This window comes from Prionailurus bengalensis, chromosome E3 (assembly GCF_016509475.1).
Source record: "Prionailurus bengalensis isolate Pbe53 chromosome E3, Fcat_Pben_1.1_paternal_pri, whole genome shotgun sequence".
Taxonomy (NCBI): domain Eukaryota; kingdom Metazoa; phylum Chordata; class Mammalia; order Carnivora; family Felidae; genus Prionailurus; species Prionailurus bengalensis.
In genome coordinates this window covers 9,890,786-9,910,565 of record NC_057357.1, presented here as the reverse complement: position 1 = coordinate 9,910,565, position 19,780 = coordinate 9,890,786, and the positions used below count along the sequence as shown (strand labels likewise).

The window sequence follows — 19,780 nt, the reverse complement described above, 5'->3', positions numbered from 1 at the left end:
AGCCAGAAAGAAAATCCCTAGAATAGCTTGGCCTATGCCCTTTGAAGCTAGTGCAGGCAGAGAGGCAGGTGCCGGGCCCCAGCCCGGAAAAGTCTGAGGTTGGCTAGCTGTTAGCAAAGCAAGGAGAGTCAGATGCATTTGAAATGCCTTGCACTCACCCAACTTCCACCCCAGGATTTTTTGGGGCAAAGGATGTGTGTTTCCTATAGATAAAATGTGGGCAAGAGAGAAGGCCAGCTAGAAGCCATCATAAAGGGACTTTGCCCAAGATGACCACTTGGAGGCACAATGGGCCAACTGCAGGTAGTAGGGAATTCCAGAAACCAGGGGCTGAAGAACAACTGAAAGCAAGACTGAGGCATAACCACTTAGGTCAAAGGAACTGCAGCTAGAGACCCACAGAAGCACCACATGGAAGATAATCAGCTACAAACTCCTGTCAAGCTCAGAGAATACTAATACCAGATGACACAGGGACCTTTCCTGCCCCTACCTCTACTCCTACAACTGCAGTCTGAAGCCACAGTCTTTCAGGGGAGGTGGGGGTGTGAGGAAGCAAGATGGGAGAAATGGAGAAGTCAAGCACTCTCCCCTCCAAGGGTGGGAGCCTAAAGCAAGCTTAAGAGAGGAAGAGGAGAGGCTTGGACACTGAATTCGCTTGATTTGACTACTAATGTAAATGGGACATTACGGCTATTGCACAAAGTCTGTTTCGATGACTGGGGTGATCCGAGAGCAAGCAAAGAAATAAAGCAAGCATGGGGACGACAACAAAGCTGTTTCAGGACTGCAGTAGGCTTTCTGGACGAGGCCCTGCATGTTCAGTGTAACAGTCACACATGCAAAGGACAGCAGAGACATGCCGTTTAATACAGCAGCTGTTAATGCTGTTATGAGCAATCTTGGGATTTGAAGGGAAGCAGCTATGAACTAAATGCGAGGCTGGCTTTTCTAACAGTCAAGTTGCTTGGGATGGCCCAAGTAGACAACTTGGCAAGGAGAGGGAGGGTGTAGCCCAGTTGTAGGAGTGTGAGACTCCATGATTCACATTTTTCTCAGGGCCTCACCTCTCTCCCCCCTCTACAGGGATGCCTTTGGCCCTGGCCTCTCTCATGGGTTTCAATCCCACATTTCATGTTGGAGTAACTCCCAACCTGTCCACCGATATTTCCATGTGGACAAATCACCATCACTTCTAATTCAACCCAACTAAAATGGAGCTATTTTTTGCCTCTCTAGCCAGCTCTCCTTCCACATAACCCCCAAATCCCATTTCTGTACTTATATACTTCTCAGTCTGATCATCATTTCTTTCATTCTTTTTTTAAAAAATTATATATATATATATATTATGTATATATAATGCATATGTATATATAATATATATGTGTGTGTATATATATGTGTGTATATATATATGTGTATATCTATCTATCAATCTATCTATCTATATATATATATAGAAAGGGAGAGAGGGAGAGAGAAGGTCGCACTGGGAGGGGCAGAGAGAATCCCAAGGGGGCTCCATGCTATCAGTGCAGAGCCCCATGTGGGGCTCGATCCCACAAACCATGAGATCATGGCCTGAGCCAAAATCAAGAGTTGGATGCTTAACTGACTGAACCACCCAGGCGCCCCCATCTTTCATTTCTTAAACCTGCAAACTAATCAATTTTTCCCTGGAGACTTCTCCCTCATTGGCCCCACTCCCTCCATGTCTATGGCCACCGTAACTCAGATCTTTAACATCTCCTAGGATAGCCTCCCAAACAATTTCCCTGCCCTCCAGATCTTGCCATCCGAATCCTTGGCAGGTTAAGGTCAGTCCAATCTTCCCCCATAGTGCCAGCGGCAGCATCGTAAACACTTGCTGCCTAAGGAATAAAATATAAACTTCTCAGCTAACATTCGTTGCTCCTGCACAATGTTTGTTCATTCGTTTTGCAACCTGCTTTTCTCAGCCTTATCTAAAGCTATTCAACTCTTCCAAAATTCAGAGATCTATGCTCAGTCTGCTGGACAGTAAAGGCTCAGGGATGAGAGATGTACCTGACCACAAGGTAGTCTCGGTTCTAGTGGTAAAATAGAGGGGTAAATAATTAACCAGAGAACAGTTGGTGGTTAAGATACACTGCTCGTCTGCAGGTCCCCACTCCAACAGAGAGGATCTATTCACCATCTGTAGACTTGGGCTTTCCTAGCCCCAGGTTTTACTTTGGACTCTTCTTCCTCAACTCAAATACTTGCACCCCCACAGCCAGGCAAGGCTCTCTCTCTTCTCTGGAGTCGAATGGTCCCACTGAGTAACTCCCTCCTGAATGTCTCAGCTTGTTGCTGGGTTGGATGCACCTCCTGCTCTCATCACACCTGGTAACTCTCCTAGTGTTGCCCATATCATGCTGCCTGCAATTTGCCCCCTCTCTCCCACTAGACTCAGCTCCCTAAACGCAAGAAAATGGGCGGATCTTGTTAAACCAACAACCTGCTGCACCTCTATCTGCCCCCCACCCCCACCCCTTGACTGAGGGCAAGGAACTCTCTGTGTACCCAGGAAACAGTTGGGGGGACATGAAGCTTCTATAATTCAGCTTATAAACGTAAGTGATAAGTTCCTTGTGAGCAAGAACCACAGCTTTACTTCCTGTCTGGATAAACTCCAAACAAATCCCCTTATAACTGGGTGTCAAGCGAGTTTCTCCGTACCTAAAGCAGAAACAATGTGGCCGTGTTCACAGCATGGCCGGGTAGACCTGAGGAGTAGGGATCGGGTGACCATGCAAGTTACCACCTAGATACCAGTTTCCTCCTCTGCAACACGGGGCTGCTTTCCTGAAACCATAACGGTGCCTCGCCCAGCAGTGCTGTGTCCGCCATTCTCAGTGGTGGTGTTTGTAAAGCTCTCTGAACCCTAACAGAGGGTCCTGTGCACCTCCAAGGACTAGGGTACTGGTGGGTGGGCGGTACGTGTACGTGACCCGGGGGAAGGAGGGGTGCGTCGAAGAGACTGATGAGAGGGGACCCCATTCTCCCACCCCACCCCCAGGGCTCAACCTCCTCTCCTCTTTTCTTTTCCAGAGCTCGGAGGCCCTGCGGCCTCCCGGAGCAGACTGGGTGGTTTGGGCTGAGGTCTAGGGCCCGCACCGCACCCCCTCCGCCGGGCCTGCAGCGCGACCTCGACCTGTCTCCCTGTCAGGGCCTTTGTCTGGAGCCCCACCTGTAAAATGGCTCCTCTAAGGCTCTTCCAGTCTAAATCTCGACCTCTTCCACCGCTCTGGTGAGAACTCTCCCTCCCACTCGCGACCGCGGCTCCACCACCGGCCGCACGCAACGCTTCGCGCGCTACGACCCTGCCCTGACGGCGCTTCCTGCGCGCAGAAATAGATCCCCCGCAGTCCTCCTCCACCACAACCCAGAGATGGACGTGATACCGCGAGACTTGGGGGGAGGGCGGGGCCGGAAGCCGGGCCATTCTCGCGAGGCCGAGCGGAGCGGAGCCGGCAGGGCCTGTACACCGTGGAGGTCGTTGGTGTCACTTGCCTCCGCCAGCTCCTTTGCCTGCCGGTCCGCGCCCCTCCCGCTACAGCCATGCTGTCCGCCCTCGCCCGCCCTGCCGGCGCCGCTCTCCGCCGCAGCTTCAGCACCTCAGCCCAGGTAGGCCCGATGAGGGGCTGCCTGCAGGCGGGGGTCCCCTGCCTGGGCCACGTGGGTTCTGGGCTCGCGAGCAGCCCTGATCCCCGGGGCCGCCCTAGATCGCAGGGCGGCCCGGTACCGACCCGCGGCTGTGGCGCCCTGGGCCGGCCCGGTTTCTGTGCGGGAAGTGCCAAAAGAAAGCCCGGGAGAAAGTGGTGGGGGGAGTCCCCCAGCTCGTCCTCCGGACCCCAAGAGGACCTGTTCTTGCCCTGCATTCCTTCAGGGTTGAGAAGCCCGGGCTGCAGGGCCGAAAGTAATTTATGCTTGTATGCAACTTTCTATAGTACTAACCTTGTTCTTTCTGTAGCATCCGTACAAATAACGTGTAATTATTAACTCCATAGTGCAGAATGAGATACCGAGGGTAGGGAACTGGTCCAAGGTTGTTACACAGTCATTTAGCCAGAGGATTAAAAGCCAGCTCTTCCGCTCACCGTCAGTGGCTTTTGAATTACCAAGCTTCCTTTTAAGAACCTAAAGACGCTGTTTCCTCTTAAGGACTCTTTTGAAGGATCCTTCCTGCTGTGGGCGGACTGGGCCTGACCCCAGGTGTGGTGACTGTGCAACACTTGGCCTGGGAGTACTTAACCTAAGCTATTTTTAGGCATCTTCTAGGATGGTGGTTCTCAAACTGGTGTGTGTCAGAATCACCTGAAAGCTAATGCAGACCAGACCCAGGTTCATTGAAGGGAGGGTAGTACCTGCACCTTTGTATGTTTATCAGGTGTCCCAGGTGATTCCAATATAACCAAAGTTTGAGAACCCAGGAGATGCCCACGTTGCCTCTTAAGCACTGCATCCAAAAGGGAGGTGATTAGTAAAGAAGATTCCAAATTTCTGCTTTAGCTTGTGTCCTTCAGGTCAGTTTCTTGTGTATTCAGTTCATTTGAAAAATAAGTACACAATAATAGCATTGAGTATCCATGCTTGCCAAGATCTGTGCTGGGTGCTGCAGGAGATAAGATGTCTAAGAAGTGGCACTTGAGATAGGCTCAAAAGGAGTAAACTTAGGACAGATGCTGAAGATTGATGCTGAGGAGTGGGGGGAAGGGAACTGATCACAGGTAACACCGTAGGATTTGCTGACAGATGGTCTGATAAAGGGTTCCAGACGGAGGACACCAAGACTTCAGGCTTTGACATTGCTGATTGCTGAGATGGGAAAGACTGCTGGCAGAGAGTGGATTTGGACAGGGGGAGGCTATCAGGAGCTCAGTTTGAAATGCTGAGTTTAAAATGCATATTGGAGGGGCACCTGGGTAGCTCAGCTGGTTGAGCATCGACTCTTGATTTTGGCCCAGGTCATGGTCCCAGAGTCATGGGATTGAGCCCCGCATCAGGCCTTGTGCTGAACATGGAGCCTGCTTAAGACTGTCTCTCCCTCTGCCTCCTCCCCCACTTGCACTCTTTCTCTCTAAAAAATTAAAATAAAATGCACATGGACATAGAAGTGGCAATATTGATGAAGGCATTAGAGTAAGTCAGAAAGATGAGCTTGAGCAAAGTAGATAACATTGGTCTAGAGACTTTGGATCCTCTATTCTTAACAGTAAAAGTGAATCAAGTGCACAGCCTCAATATATTTATTTCTCCCTGTGTGTACTAATATATGTGTTACAACACAAGAAAATAGAACTTTAAAAAGAAACTATAGTAAACTTACATCATAAAGCACACTGAGTAGTGTGCTGTTGACCACCACTCCTCGGCACAGAAAAGGTCAGCAAGTTTGGAGACTGGTCTTTTAGGAAGAGATCACCAGTTAATCTCTGCAGTACCACAGATTCTCATCACATTGTAAAGATTCCGCCACTGAAGGACTGTGTTTTTATACATGTTAACTAAATTAACGAAACCTTGTAATAGACAAACAATGACATCACCTCAACATTGAAAGTAAGAGCGAGGAGGTCATCATAAGGGAGGAGATTATCTTATGTATCATAAGGGACCGATTCACTTAAGGACCCTGGTGAGGGCATCAGGTCAGTCTGTTTCTTTTTTATTTTATTTTTGAGTAATCTCCATGGGGCTCCATGGTGGATCCACTGCCCTGGTCAGCCTTGGAAGCCGGGCTGAGCAATCTGGGCATGAGGAACTTCAAGGAGATTTTTGAGCAAGGAAGTGAAATGCCCAAAAGTTTAATTTTCTTTTTTTTAATAAAAGTTTTTATTATGTTTATTTTGAGAGAGAGACAGAGACAGAGTGTGAGCGGGGGAGGGGCAGAGAGAGAGAAGGAGACAATCCGAAGCAGGCTCCAGGCTCCCAGCTGTCAGCACAGAGCCCCATGCAGGGCTTGAACCCACAAGCCATGAGATCATGACCGGAGCCGAAGTCGGATGCTTTACGGACTAAGCCACCCAGGCGCCCCTCAAAAGTTTAATTTTCTGAAGAATGGTTGAAGGTGGTGGTGAGGGGCCTAAGATAGACAATGGAACAGGAACAGAAGTCAGGGACAGGTTGGGAAGATGTTTGAGATGCCAAGTCCTTCCTGTCTTTACTGGGGGAAGGGAAGGCAGGATAAGGGAAGAGGCAGGAAATGCTTCTAAGGGTTTGGATTTGGGAGAACACAGGTACTATTTGGGAACAGGGTAGGAGAGATAGCATAAACTTACTTAGACAGTTGGAATGTCTAACAGAGCTGGGAATGTGGGAGTTGGAATTTGAGAGTTCCAAGGATTAGAGACAAGACATGAGAGTGATAACTGAAGGTCTGGAAGTGGATGACATTGCCAGGCCTTGGGTTCTGGTTGATGTGGCTAGTGAAGTCTTCTGGGAAGTCAGGGGTCCCCCTTTACAGTACCAATTTAAAAAACAAAACAAAACTGAGTTTGAATTTTAGTTGTGTATGCTTTTAGGGTTTACCTTTCTTAAGCAGATGGCACATGATGGGCGGTTGGTTGGGCTTGGTTTGGGGTTTCGTTTCAGGTTTTGATAACCAAAGTCCATAATTACCAGCATCCGTTGCCGTAGAGATCTATGTCGATAGTGTAAGGACCCTAGATGGCCACATGCAGTGCTTTGGATTTTTGTCTCTGTTTTCTCAGTTTGTCTCCTTCCCTGGCAGCTGCCTGCCTGCCTGCCTGCCAGGAATAATCCCCCTTCTCATTTGTTGGGTTACAGCAGAAACCAGCTCACCGAGGAATTTTGGTTAGGCCTTGAGTGAGCCTTATGGGGAAGGGTGCCTTGTGTATAATAAGAGTGAGCTTCAGAGCACTGCTTAGAATAGATCTGTTCTTCTAAGACTTAGTTTTTCTTCTATTCTTTTCTTTTTCTTTCTTTCTTTCCATCCTTTCTTTCCTTCCTTCCTTCCTTCCCAAAGTGAAGAATCAAATTGCCTGTGTTTGGCTTGTATCCCACTTCATCAATTCCTTTCATAGGAAAGGTTACCAGGAGGCAGTCATTCAGTTAGTCATTCAGGATGGCTGGGGTGAGGGTGGCCTTAATTTAAGTCTCACCTGGTCATCATCCTTCACAGACTCCTCTTCCTCCTTTATGCTGGTATTCATAGGGCTCTGTCTCTAGTGCCCCTGTCACTCTGTGTTCTCTTTTGTGCCTTGTCCGTGGCTACCATTAATCCCAGTGCAGATGGATAGGACCTCCAGACCAAGCTTAAAGGCAACGTGGTCTACTTAAGCCAGGAAGCTGTCATCCCAGATTTGTCCCTCTGCTCACCATCTGGATAGAGGGAGAGGGGAGGGAGTAACTGAATCACTTGTAGCTCACCCATCCTTCATGCTTGCCTTTATCCCACCCTTGAATCACGCTTGGACTATTGCAGTAGTCTCCCTGCCTCCATTCTTGAAGATCTACAGTCTGTCTTCCATCCTGCCTCATAACTTTGTAAAACACAGTTCTGGACATGCTTTTCCCAGCTTTTAAGGCCTTTCAGTGGTCCTCCTTTGCCCAAAAGAACTAGATGCACTCTGCTAGGCCCTTAGCTTTGGCCCTACCTTCTTCCTTCCTCCACGTGTGTCCAGCAATGCTTGAGCCATAGAGGACTGTTTCCCTTCAGTAGGCCATATTCCATACTCCTCCCCCTGACATCCATCTGGTAAACTCCTACTCATCCTTCAAAATCCCCCCCAAACAGCTCGTTCTCTTTGTACCGCTGCCTTTCCCGGCATCTACCTGTGTGGTGCTTGTCACACTAGATGCCCCTTACCCCGTTTGCACGTCTTTGAGCTCGCAGGCCTTGTTGTAGGTTGCAAGTCATTCTAGCGTGTGGCAGGTAGGAAGTCCGCATCCCCAAGTACTGTGACAGCCTGCTGGTAGGTGCTTGCATGCGTGTGTGTATAGTTTTTAAAACTACAGGCTGCAGGGAAGGCAGCCTGAGTGAGGCTTGTTCCCCTTGCGGAGGGTGTGTGCAGTACGACCCAGACCGTGACAACATCTGTAGACCTAAGTTCCTCATTTTCCTGAGATAAGCTTCTGTGTTTCAAAAGAAAACTGGACCTTTGGACTGGTCGAAATACAATTGCGTCTTCTTTGGCACCATGGCCATAAAGGAGGCCCAGTGTGGTATTTTACAGGCTGTCACGTGAATACTTTTAATGCCGATTCTATATTAAGAGTCCTTTCTCTGTGCCCCTTTACAGAACAATGCTAAAGTAGCCGTGTTAGGGGCTTCTGGAGGAATTGGACAGCCGCTTTCGCTTCTCCTCAAGAACAGCCCCTTGGTGAGCCGCCTGACCCTCTACGACATTGCTCACACACCCGGAGTGGCTGCAGATCTGAGCCACATCGAGACCAGAGCAGCTGTGAAAGGTACTGGGCACGCTGACCCTGGACTCTGCTTCTCTTCTCCCCGGTAGACCGGGATCCAAGCCGTAGAATAGAATTCTTCGACGAAACTACATCAGAGCCAGGGTTTCCAAGTTCACTGTAAAACTGAATTTCACAAGTAATTAATGTCTTTCTGGACTTGAGCCTGTAAAAATTATATAGCAGTATCTTTCAGAAGAAAACAAAGGTGGTCTAATCTTCCCATTTTTAATTTTTTCTAATTTGAAAAGACAATAGGATCAGGAAGGGGAATTTGGGGGGACTTATATATCCTGGTTATTTTAACTTGTTTGTTTGTTTGTTTGTTTGTTTACTTTTGAGAGAGAGAGAGCATGCGAGCGGGGCAGGGGCAGAGAGAGTGGGACAGAGGATCTAAAGCAGGCTTTGTGCTGACAGCAGAGAGCCCGATATGGGGCTTGAACTCAGAAAACCATGAGATCATGGCCTGAGCCGAAGTCAGAAGTTCAACTGACTGAGCCACCCAGGCGCCCCTTACTTTTACTTTGTAGCAGTATTTATCCGTGTTACCAAATTGGTTAAACCATTTTTTTTTTTTTAAGTTTATTCTTGAGAGAGAGAGAGCGCGAATATGTACACACACACACACACACACACTCATACACATGCACGAGTGGGGGACGGGCAGAGAGGGACTCCCAAGCAGCCTCCACACTCAGCCCAGAACCCAACATGGGGCTCAATCCCACAACCCTGAGGTCATGACCTGAGCCGAAATCAAGAGTCAGATCCTCAATCGACTGAGCCACCCAGGCGCCCCTTGGTTAAATCGTTTTTAAGGCAATTCTATAGTTGGTCACTGATTTATTATGGCCGTCCTGTTGGCCTTTGGGCTATTTCCTGTGTTTCTCCACTGGAGACACAAACACAAGCTGTGACGAACATCTTCATCTTCACATCTTGTTTCTTAGGATTAAAAGTCAATCAGGAGGTATGACTATGTCAAAGATTATACCGTATTATACACCAAATGGCGGTGCATCGCGGTGGCAGTGATCCGTCTCTGCTGACGGTGTATGGAAGTGCCCTGTGTGGTGGTGTTTACACGCATCCTCCGCTGGTGCAAACAGCTCAGGAGGTCAACTGTCAGAACTTAACGTTTTTGTGCCTTCCATAGCCTCAGTTGGTTTGCTCGTCCTCTTTCAGGTCTTCTGGAAGGTCCTGCAATAAGGAAAAAGTTCAAATCAAAGCAGATATTGGTCATTGGAGCAAATTTCCCTTGAAATCTTTGAAAATGGACCTTTTCCCCTAAGAGCAAGCAAACTGGATCCAAATGCTTAGAGGTCCTGCGTTGTCAGCTCTGTGACTTTCTTTCATGGCGCTCAGTGTGCCTTCTGATCTGACCCCGAGATGGAGCTTTCGTCAGGATGATTGGGGAGGGAGATGAGCAGCTCTTTGACCTGGGGGCTGAGAAGGCCTTTCAGGAGCTAGCGGGTCAGGTGAAGGCAAACAGCGGACTTGGTTTGGTTTGGGTAAAACCTCTAGGGTTGGTCCATTCTGAATGGGTCGGGGGCTGGGCAGTTGGCAGCTGGAGGAAAGTAGCGTGAAAGAGTGCCGGGATTGTCAAACTCATGGGCATTAGTGGCCAGGAAGCACTTCACAGGTGGGCCTTACACCTGAGGCCTTCAGTCGGCGTCGGACCCGGGTGGGGCTGGCCATCTTCCCCAGCTCTGTCCCCAAAGATGTGCTCGCCTGCCCAGGTCAGAAACGGTGAACTTGCTCTTTCCTGGGGGGTGGTATTTTCTAGGCTACCTCGGACCTGAGCAGCTGCCAGACTGCCTGAAAGGTTGTGATGTGGTGGTTATTCCCGCAGGAGTCCCGAGAAAACCAGGTGTGTGTTTGAAAGCCCTGCCTAGTGTCTCCCTGCGGGTCAGGTGAGGAAGTGGTTTTCCTTTAAACTGGATCAAGTCATTGTTTCCATGGCAGAGAAAAATTCCAAAGGCTCCCCAGTACCTGCGGGATAGAGGGAAATCTCCTCCTTGGCCTGGCTAAAGCCTTACACGCGTCTGCTGTGTCTGTCCCCTGCTCAGTCTGGTGCTTCTGTGCCCGCTGTCCGCGTGGAGTGCCCTTTCCTTCACCTGCCCCTTGGGAATTCTCACTGATCCTGGATGATCCTCCTCAGATCCCTCCCTCTCTGGCTCCTCCCCACACTCCACCCCCTCCACCAGCCTCTGTTTGGACACGCGTCACACTGGGTTGTTTCTCCTACAAGATAGATTTCCTTGGAAGGGGGACCCTGTCTCACCCAGGGTATCTAACAACCGTAACAGAGCACTTGCTACACCTTTGGCAATTCCTTCCGTGCTCTGTGAGCATGTTGAATTGGATCGTTCTCAGGCATGACACGGGATGATCTGTTCAACACCAATGCCTCCATCGTGGCCACCCTGACCGCTGCCTGCGCCCAGCATTGCCCCGAGGCCATGATCTGCATCATTTCAAACCCGGTAAGTGCCTGTGGCAGGTAGGCCGTGAATACTGTGCCGAAAGCTCGTAATTAGCAAAAGTGTGCAGATATGCTTACAGGGACAAATATCCGGTTAAGGTGCTGCAGGGGACAGATTGGATGAAGTAACTGGGAATTTCAGCCTGGGTTTTCCACCATTTGTGTGCCTTTGGGCAAATCACTTCCCCTCTCTGTGTCTTAGTTTCTCCACCTGAAAAGTCTGTCATTGTTGTTTTAATGTTTATTTATTTATTTTGAGAGAGCACGTGCACGTGTGCAAGAGGGAGAGGGACAGAGAGAAAGAATCCCAGACAGGCTCCGCTGTCCACACAGACGCGGGGCTCGATCCCACGACCCTGAGATCATGACCTGAGCTGAAATCAAGAGTTGGATGCTCAACCGACCGAGCCACCCAGGCGCCCTGGAAAAGTCCATTCATTAGGCTCCATTCAACCCTGATGGTTGTGGCCTGTTGACTTCTTTTACTTTATTCTGCTCGGGGTTTGCCCTTCCTGGTTCCCTGTCACGCTTGCACAGCCACCCCAGGCCCTGCTCGCGGGTTTTTGTAGGGAGCTTATCCTCCAAACCTGAAAGCACGTGTGCTGTCTCCTCCCTGAGAAGACGGCGTGGCCCCCAAGCCTCCCCAGCAGCCCGGGTTGCATTTAACCACAGCCCTCTCCGTGCCTCCCTCCTGGGCGAATCTGGTCTCTGAGGATCGGGTTCTGGGTAGAAGTGCAGCCACAGTGGTGTTGACTGGGGATGTGCCTGCCAATCCACGAGATTGTGCCCCACGAGAGGCTGTGCCCGGTGCCTCTGAGAAGCGGATCTCCACCTGGCTCGCCCTCCTCGGGGCATCCAGTCAGCCATGGAAAGCAGCTGCTGCCGGGAAGCTAACCTGGTGCCTGATAGAAGTCCTGCCGTTTTCTTTCGTTTTTATTACATTTTTTCTATGCACCCGGCAACGTGTCCGCACTTGCTATATATTAAGTCCTATAATCCTCACAGCCTCGTGGGGTAGTTGTCTCCTCTGTGTTACGGTGAGGAACCAAGTCCTAGGAGTTGAGGAAGCTTGCCCAGGGTCGCCTCGCAGAGCAGCAGAGCTGGGACTTGACCCCGAGCCCTCGGTCTCTGGCCGTGTGCGATGCCGTCCTGTTTTAGCAATGGCCGTTCAGGTGTCAGCCCAAGCTGGGGAGGACAGTGTCCGGTGGAGCCGTCCTCACGATTTAGGTCGATAGCTGGCAAGGCACGTGCCCATTGGAGCTGTGGGCCCAGAAGCCACTAGGGGTAAACAGCACCTGCCAGGACGAAGGGCTCTTTGTTCACGTCAGGGGGAAAAGAGGAAGTTGGCCCACGGTGACCTGTTCTGTCTTGAGGGTGGCTTGCCTGTAAACAGCGGAGCGGTTTGGCACCTTAGGACTTATTAATGGTCTGGGGAAGAGACTTGTCCTTCGGTCACATGCCTCTTCTCTCAGAATGCAGAGCAAGTTATGCCACTCTCTCGATCTACTAGGTTAACTCCACCATCCCGATTACGGCGGAAGTTTTCAAGAAGCATGGAGTATACAACCCCAATAAAATCTTCGGGGTGACAACCCTGGACATTGTCAGAGCCAACACTTTTATTGCAGAACTGAAGGTAAGAGCTGCACCGGATATTTTTCAAGTTATGTTCCTGGCTGTCCTTGGCTGACCTATGGGCATAGGAGACCAGGCACTTACACGTCACTTGTGACTCCAGAATCATCAGTGTTTTTGGGGCTTGCCCCTGTTGGGGAGAGTTGCCCTCACGCTTTCTTGGGCAATCCACACAGGCCCATGCAGGTTTGAACCGTGGTCAGACTCAGTCTTGACTCGACTCTGTCTGTCCTCCCTGGTGCCTTATGGGTCCAGGCTTTTCCTGGGTTTCTCGCTGGCTCAGCTGGGTTGTATTCTCCAAGTTCATTGCCTCTGAAAATTAGAACTAACAGGATTTACCTGCTGATTGTTAGACAAATGGTAAAGTTGGCAAACACGAAGAACTAAGGAAGGTTCCGGAAGGCCTGAGGTGTCAGGACTTTCATTCCTGATCGATAGTTCTGGCTCCCGTCTTGGGTTGCCTCAGCGAGTTCGCATCTGGCCAGTTGCCTGCGGCTCCTTGGGCTGCCGACTGAGCTGCCAGGCCCGTCCTGGGGTGGGTTCGACATGGGCGCCAGCTCTGGCGTCCTCGGTGCCTCTCGTTGCTCGCTTCCGAGTCTTGGGGTGTGGATCCAGCAGAACCACTTCCTCTGACCTAAAGAAGTGCCCCTCCTGAGCTTCAGGCCGTTTTTTTCTGACTTTGCAGATGAGGGGCACTCTAAAGTAGGAACAGGGGTCATGCGCACGGCCAAGCAAGGAGGGCACACACGACACCGTTGACCTTCGTTGTACCCCCTGCTCCCTGTGCGCCTGGCAGGTTCGCCTCTGAGGAGTGACACCCTGCTTTAGCTCGTGCTGCGGCGTGTCCCCAGCTTCTGTGCTAGGCGCGGGTGTCCCAGAGATCCAGAAGATAGGGGAGCCCTTGGGATTCAAGAGACAATATTATCGAGTAACCGGTTCGGCGTGGGCATGTAGGGCGGTTGTCTGAGTCAGGACCAGCTTTCTGGGCGAGCTTGTGCTCGGCTGAGTCTGACCGAGAACGGGCCGAGAGGGTGGGGTTCGGGCTTCCTGAGGCTCCCAGCCCGGTTTCACGGAAGCCACAGTGCTCGTTCCCTTTGGGCACTCGTGGTGCTACCAGCTCTTGGCCGAAGCACACCATCTCCCCCAGGCCCCAGTCCTGCGGCAACACACCAGCTACATGGGGCTGGTTTGGTTACTTAGAATCACATAAAACTAGAAATCCGTGTCCTCGTTGCACTGGCCACATTTCAGATGTGGCTTCTGTGTTCTCGCAGAAAGTTCTGGACGGTGCTATCGTAGCCAGAGAAGTTCTGTTTGAGGTGAAGGAAGGGGGGGGGTCTTGGCCCCTGGCAGAGACTCTAATGCTTGTCAGGCTTCAGTTCAGTGAATTGCCCTTTACCTCAGGTCTCTGGCGTTCTGAGAAAATCCTGAATTGTATCAGGAATGAAAGTTGGCCCTTAAACCTCCAGCGTCTGGACCCTCCTCAGTCCCTCGGCCATCTCTTGCCCCCTTTGCCACCTTCTCTTTGCATTTCTGCTGATGTTGTAGGTATTTCTTGTACCCTAGGCCTCTGCTCATTTAGCCTAGAAAACGCTTCCTTTGGCAAAGTCCTGCTGCTGCTTCCCAGATGAAGTTAAGTCTCTCCCAAGAAGGCTCTCCCAGGCTAAGGAAGTGCTACCCTTCCGAGGCCGCCCCATGCGGCTGTCTTAGCACATGACAGTGGGACGTCATTTGTGTCTGTCTTGTAATCGACAGTGAGTGTCTCAAAAACGGGGGCTCTGTCTGTCCACGCCTGTGTCCCTGGTGACCGGCACACTGCCTTGGCACAGAGGGACTTCCACGTGAGCCCCCTGCTCCGTGAACTTGATCCGGCTGTGTCCCCCTTCCCGGGCAAGGCTGGTTCCTAACTGAGGGCTGCTCTCTTTAGCAGCCACGGCATTTGAGAAAAGTGGCATCATTTGGGGACTGCTCACTTCCCTCCCATAACTCCCACCAGATTCCTTTTTTTGACCATCTTAAGAAATACCTGGTCCACAGATTTGTGGGGGCGTCATGCCTCCGGTTTAACAAACGAATCGGCCTCTTCTGGCAGGCCCCCACAAAGAACCATGGGGTTTTGACCCCTTACAACTCAGTTTTATTCTGTCCTGATCACAGATTGAGCTGACAGAGTTCTCACCCCCGGGTTTCCTAGAATTGTTTTTGAATTTTGCTCTAGAATGAAGGCAAGGGAATTTGACTTGTTGTCTCTGACACAGTGTAGGGACATGAGTCTGGGCTTGTGCTAGGAGAATGACATTAGCTCTGGGGAAGACGACGGTCATCCTCAGGTTCTGAGAAGATACCAGACTGACGGGGACCACCGAGGGGGACCCTACATGGAGGCCATTTTCTGCTCACTGTCAAGGAAGACCCTCGTAGTAACCTCCCTAGATGACGCGTCATTCCACGCTGCCCCGTTCACACTGCTGCTCCACCATGTGGTGGGACCGGGGGAGGGACTCTAAATACAGCTGGACTCAGTCTTTTGTAGTTTCTTTGTTCTGAGTTCTGTGGGATTTTCCAGGATCGATGCTTTAGGTGGATATGACATTTTATACTCAAAGAGCTTTAAAAATTAACAAAGCTTCATACTCTGGTGGCCAGGGTTTGGATCCAGCTCGAGTCAATGTTCCTGTCATTGGCGGCCATGCTGGGAAGACCATCATCCCCCTGATCTCGCAGGTAAGTGCGTCACCTTTGCCAGGAAGCCTTAGGATCACGAATGCCTTTCAGAGGTTCCGCTTTGAGGCACTAAAGACAGACTGACAAAGAACTCAGCATCTTTGTATTTCGAGAGGATTCCTGCTGTGTTTACGGCCCGCCCATTGTCTGGGGGGCTCTCGAGTGGCCTGTGGGGCTGCGGTTGGGCTCCGGCAACTCGGGGTCCACACCTGCGGGAGCGAGCGCGGTCAGAAGGTGCTCGCGGCGGCCTGCTCCCAACACGGCGAGACTGCCGCGGGGACCGCTGAATTCCCGGGTAGGTCAGAGCAGGCAAAGCTGTTGTGTTTAAAAATGAGTAGAGACCAGGTGAACGCCACCGCAGATGAGGAAAACGAAACCAGTGTCCTGATCCCCGAGTTTAACGCACACGGAAGGAGTCAAAATATTTGTGGTGTCCTCACCAAAAGCGCATAACGTTGTAAGAAAAGCATGAGGGAAACCTCCCGTAAATCTAAATTGAGAGACATTCTACAAAACGAGCAGTCGGTACTCTTGACAAGTATCCCGGAAGACGGGACCACTAAGGAGTAGACTGAGCTGGGATAACCGTCCGCTGGGGTCCTGGATCAGAAAAGGGACAGGAAAGGGACAGCAGTGGGGAAGTGGGTGACCTCTGGGTGGGGCCCGTAGTCAACATATCGATGATGATTTTCTGTTCCTTAGAATTGCCCTGTGGTTACGTGGGATGCTAACGTTAGGGTAGGCTGGGTGAGGGAAATCTTTGTGCTGTCTTTACGACTCTTCGCTAAATCTAAAATTAGTCCAAAATACTAAAAGTTGTTTAAAAATGAGTAGGAACCGGGAGCGCCTGGCTGGCTCAGTCGCTGGAGCCTATGACTCTTAATCTCGGGGTCGTGAGTTCAAGCCCCAGGTTGGGTGTGGAACCCACTTAAAAAAAAAAAAATGAGTAGGGACCGCACTACACCTCCCAAAAAGGTGACGTACTTTAAAGCAAAGGTGGTCTTGGTATCCCGTGCAGTGGCGGCGGGGGGGTCCTGCCATGACGGGGAGGGGACGTGGGGTCTGGGAGTGGCAGCAGCCCCTGCTCACGTGCTCCCTGTGACTTTGGCCTGCAGTGTACTCCCAAGGTGGACCTACCCCAGGACCAGCTGACAGCCGTCACTGGGCGGATCCAGGAGGCCGGCACGGAGGTGGTGAAGGCCAAAGCTGGAGCAGGTAGATTCTTGGGGGGCGACCCCCGTGTGGGGTGCTGATGCCAGAGGCCCTCCAGCTCACCGCTGAAGACCGGAAGGGCCCGGGCAGGCAGCGAACCCTTCTCTTAGCTTCAGGTGTGTTCACTGGGTGAGCCCGTCCCGCAGCAGAGGGCAGCTCGGCTGTGTGGCATGGAAGGGCGTCTGAGCTTGGCCAAGCCAGTTGTGTGCCATTCACGAGTTTGTAAAGTGAAGAGACGCTGACTGAATTCTTCACCGCTAAAGGGGAAGATGTGGAAGATGTTACTTAGCTGACAGGGCGGCCTCTCCTGGGCTTTACGGTCCCGGTGCTGGCTTGGCTAACCTGCCCGTGCCCTCCTAGGCTCTGCCACCCTGTCCATGGCATACGCCGGAGCCCGGTTTGTCTTCTCCCTCGTGGATGCCATCAACGGAAAGGAAGGAGTTGTCGAATGTTCCTTCGTTAAATCCCAAGAAACAGACTGTCCCTATTTCTCCACACCTTTACTGCTGGGGGTACGTATCCTGGAGGCTGTGTCTTGGGCTCGTGGAAGGAGGCTCATTGTCTATGCTTAATTAAGGTCGGGAGCCCTGGCTGTTTGCTCCGTAATTCGGTTTCCCGTTGTGCGGTAACTGCATCCCGGTGCCTGGCCTGTGCTGGGGTTTGGAGGGTGGACGCACATCATAGAATTAAGAGCAGGGAGAAACCTCAGGCTGAGGGGGGCTGGGTAGGAACCCGCTGGCATGTGAATCCCTTCCCTGTGGCTCTGCCGCTGGTCAGCGCAGCTGTCTCACTATGTCTCTTTCTTTTTTGTTTTAATTTGTTTTTTTTAATGTTTCTTTTTGAGAAGGAGAGAGACAGAGCACGAGCTGGGGAGGGGCAGGGCGAGAATGAGACACAGAATCCGAAGCAGGCTCCAGACTCGGAGCTGTCAGCACAAAGCCCAATGCGGGGCTCGAACCCGCAAGCTGTGAGATCATGACCTGAGCTGAAGTCGGACGCTCAACCGACTGAGCCACCCAGGCACCCCTCGCTGTGTTTCTCGATGAGACACGTGTTCTGTCTCCAGGCGGCCGTGGGCACTTCTGGAGGAAAAGGCTTCCCTTCCCCATCCTGTGTGACGTCGCCCCGTGGTTCATGCTTGTTCGTTCTTGCTCTGACCTCGGGGCGCGCCGAGCCCCGTCCCTCTTCCGGGGAGGCCTGAAGAGCTGGCAGAGCTGTGATATTTTCCAGCTCAGGTGTCCCTGCTCCCTTGCTCTCGCCCCTACCGGTTTTCTTCCTGGAATGTGTTGCAGACCCCCTTGGAACCGTGGTGTCTGGGATAGAGCCCCTCTGGCCCCAGTGCTTGGCTTCAGTCAGGCTGTTTTGGAGGCAGCTGTCCGGTCTGATGACCCTCCCCAAGTCTTCAGGGAGCAGAAACCCCTAAGTCTCACTCTGTTTCTGATGTGCGGGTGGCTGCTGACGTCAGGCAGATGTGTGGTTGCCTTCATCTTCTCCCCAGAAAGGAACTGTATGGTGACATGCCAAGCCACCCAGGGGCCCTTCCCACAGATGCCCTGGTGTCCAAAGATCCCGGAGACATTGGCCCCGGGCCCTCCGTGTGGTGGAGAGACCCACTAAACAGACTAATGCCGTGACCAGTGTGGTGGGGCAGGCCCTGCAGGCCCTGGAGTCAGGGAGGGCTCTCCAGGGAGATGGCCTGGAAGCCTCCCCTGCTCACACAGACACCAGCTCAACCGTGGAGGTGACACGGTGACAGACACCTGTTGTTTTCCTGATGTTACATGTGTGCCTACTTGATTACATCGGACCCGGGTGGCTATTACCAACTCGGGGAAAAGACTAGAACCCAAAAGTATGCTGTGTGTTGGGAAGAAGAACATGCGGCGCTGCTAACGACCGAGCACCCTGGGTGCCAGGTCGCCCGCGTGTGTTCTCACCGCCTCCTTTGAGGTGGAAAGTATGCCCGTTTTCTAGATGAGGAAACCGCCTTGGCCAAAGTGCACATGGTGTGAGTGACCGAGTCCAGATCCTAGCCGAGGATCGTCTGCCTGAAGCCCGGGCTCAGGGCAGAGCCGTGAAGTTACATGGCGGGTTTTGTTCAACAGCCTCGTCCATAGAAACCGGCTGTAAAATTTACAGTATTTTTAGCGGTTGTTGTTAATTTCAGAATTGTCCATTTTTACCACCTCCTCTCTCCTCCAGAAAAAGGGCATCGAGAAGAACCTAGGCATTGGCAAGATCTCTCCTTTCGAAGAGAAGATGATCGCCGAAGCCCTCCCTGAGCTGAAGGCCTCCATCAAGAAAGGAGAAGAGTTCGTGAAGAACATGAAATGAGAGGGCAGCTGGTGAGCGGTCCGCGTCCCTAACTTATGAAGGCATCATGTCCCTGTAAAGCCGTCTCACACCCCTTCGTGTTTCAGTCGCGTTACCCACGAGTGTTGTGTTAACGTTGCTGCCCCTTCCAAATCGTGGGTCCGTCTGTGGGTGCCTCAATAAAAGCAGGCTCTGAATTTCTTTATCAAGGTCTCCGTAAATGTGCTTTCTTCCCCCTGCTTCAGAGGGTCTGGCATCACGAATCGGAAGATGTTATTTACATATTAGACTGACGCATGATGGTCTCATCAGTAGCTTCGAGAACATCTAGAATCTTTATCAGTGGCTGTTCTTCCCCCAAACCTGCCCTGCAACAATGTGTCCCTCAGCTGTGCAAACTGAGGAGGGCTCGGCTCCGGCCCGATTCCTCAGAGTCCTTGGAACGCAGCTGTGGCGGGGTGACAGCTGGTGGCACTTGCCCAGCTGCCCTTTTCCATCCCCAGTTCTTCCCACGTGGTGGTTTCTGCCTAAGCAGACCGCTCCATCGTTTACGCTGGAGCTGCCTTGGCTGACTTCCGTCTCGCTCTGAACCCCATCCTCCCTTCACCAGGCCCGGGTGTTCAGACACGGGGACTGCCCCAGGCAGAGTTGTGAGGAAAGCCGGGGCAGGAGCAGAAGAAACCAAAACGCCAGCTGCCGTGGCTGCGCTGGGGACACAGGAAGGCTGGCTCCGTGTCTTCATCAGAGGCCTAAAAAGGAACTTGGTTGTATTCTCTGGCCTTAGCGTACATGGGGGGGACCTGTTCCCATTGTCCGTGCCTGAGAAGGAATGTGGCGGCGGCAACTGGATGAACTTAAGTGAAGGGCAAAAGGGCAGGTGGGGGCGGAGCTGAGCCCAGCGCCCAACACCCACGTGTCTACAGCAGCTTCTCTTTAATGACGGACGTTATCGTTAAC

The 19,780-nt window shown here is 51.8% G+C and overlaps 2 protein-coding genes across 3 annotated transcripts in view; one reads left to right on the top strand and one right to left on the bottom strand.

Annotated features, from left to right (window-relative positions):
- STYXL1 (serine/threonine/tyrosine interacting like 1) overlaps positions 1-3,406 on the bottom strand; it is a 72,323-nt gene extending 68,917 nt beyond the window's left edge. Inside the window, exon 1 of one of the 2 annotated variants that reach the window (XM_043559830.1) lies at positions 3,215-3,406. The gene's annotated coding sequence lies outside the window, so the exon portion shown is untranslated. The remainder of the gene's footprint in view (positions 1-3,214) is intronic. The other variant, XM_043559831.1, reaches the window with a different exon arrangement.
- Positions 3,407-3,454: 48 nt separating this feature from the next.
- Positions 3,455-19,028, top strand: MDH2 (malate dehydrogenase 2). Its single transcript, XM_043559829.1, has 9 exons — positions 3,455-3,651; positions 8,289-8,457; positions 10,241-10,324; positions 10,831-10,940; positions 12,450-12,575; positions 15,221-15,298; positions 16,414-16,513; positions 16,871-17,022; positions 18,713-19,028. Exons 1-9 carry the CDS (start codon positions 3,586-3,588, stop codon positions 18,842-18,844), a joined length of 1,017 nt encoding a protein of 338 aa, XP_043415764.1. The 5' UTR covers positions 3,455-3,585; the 3' UTR covers positions 18,845-19,028.
- Positions 19,029-19,780: the final 752 nt, after the last annotated feature.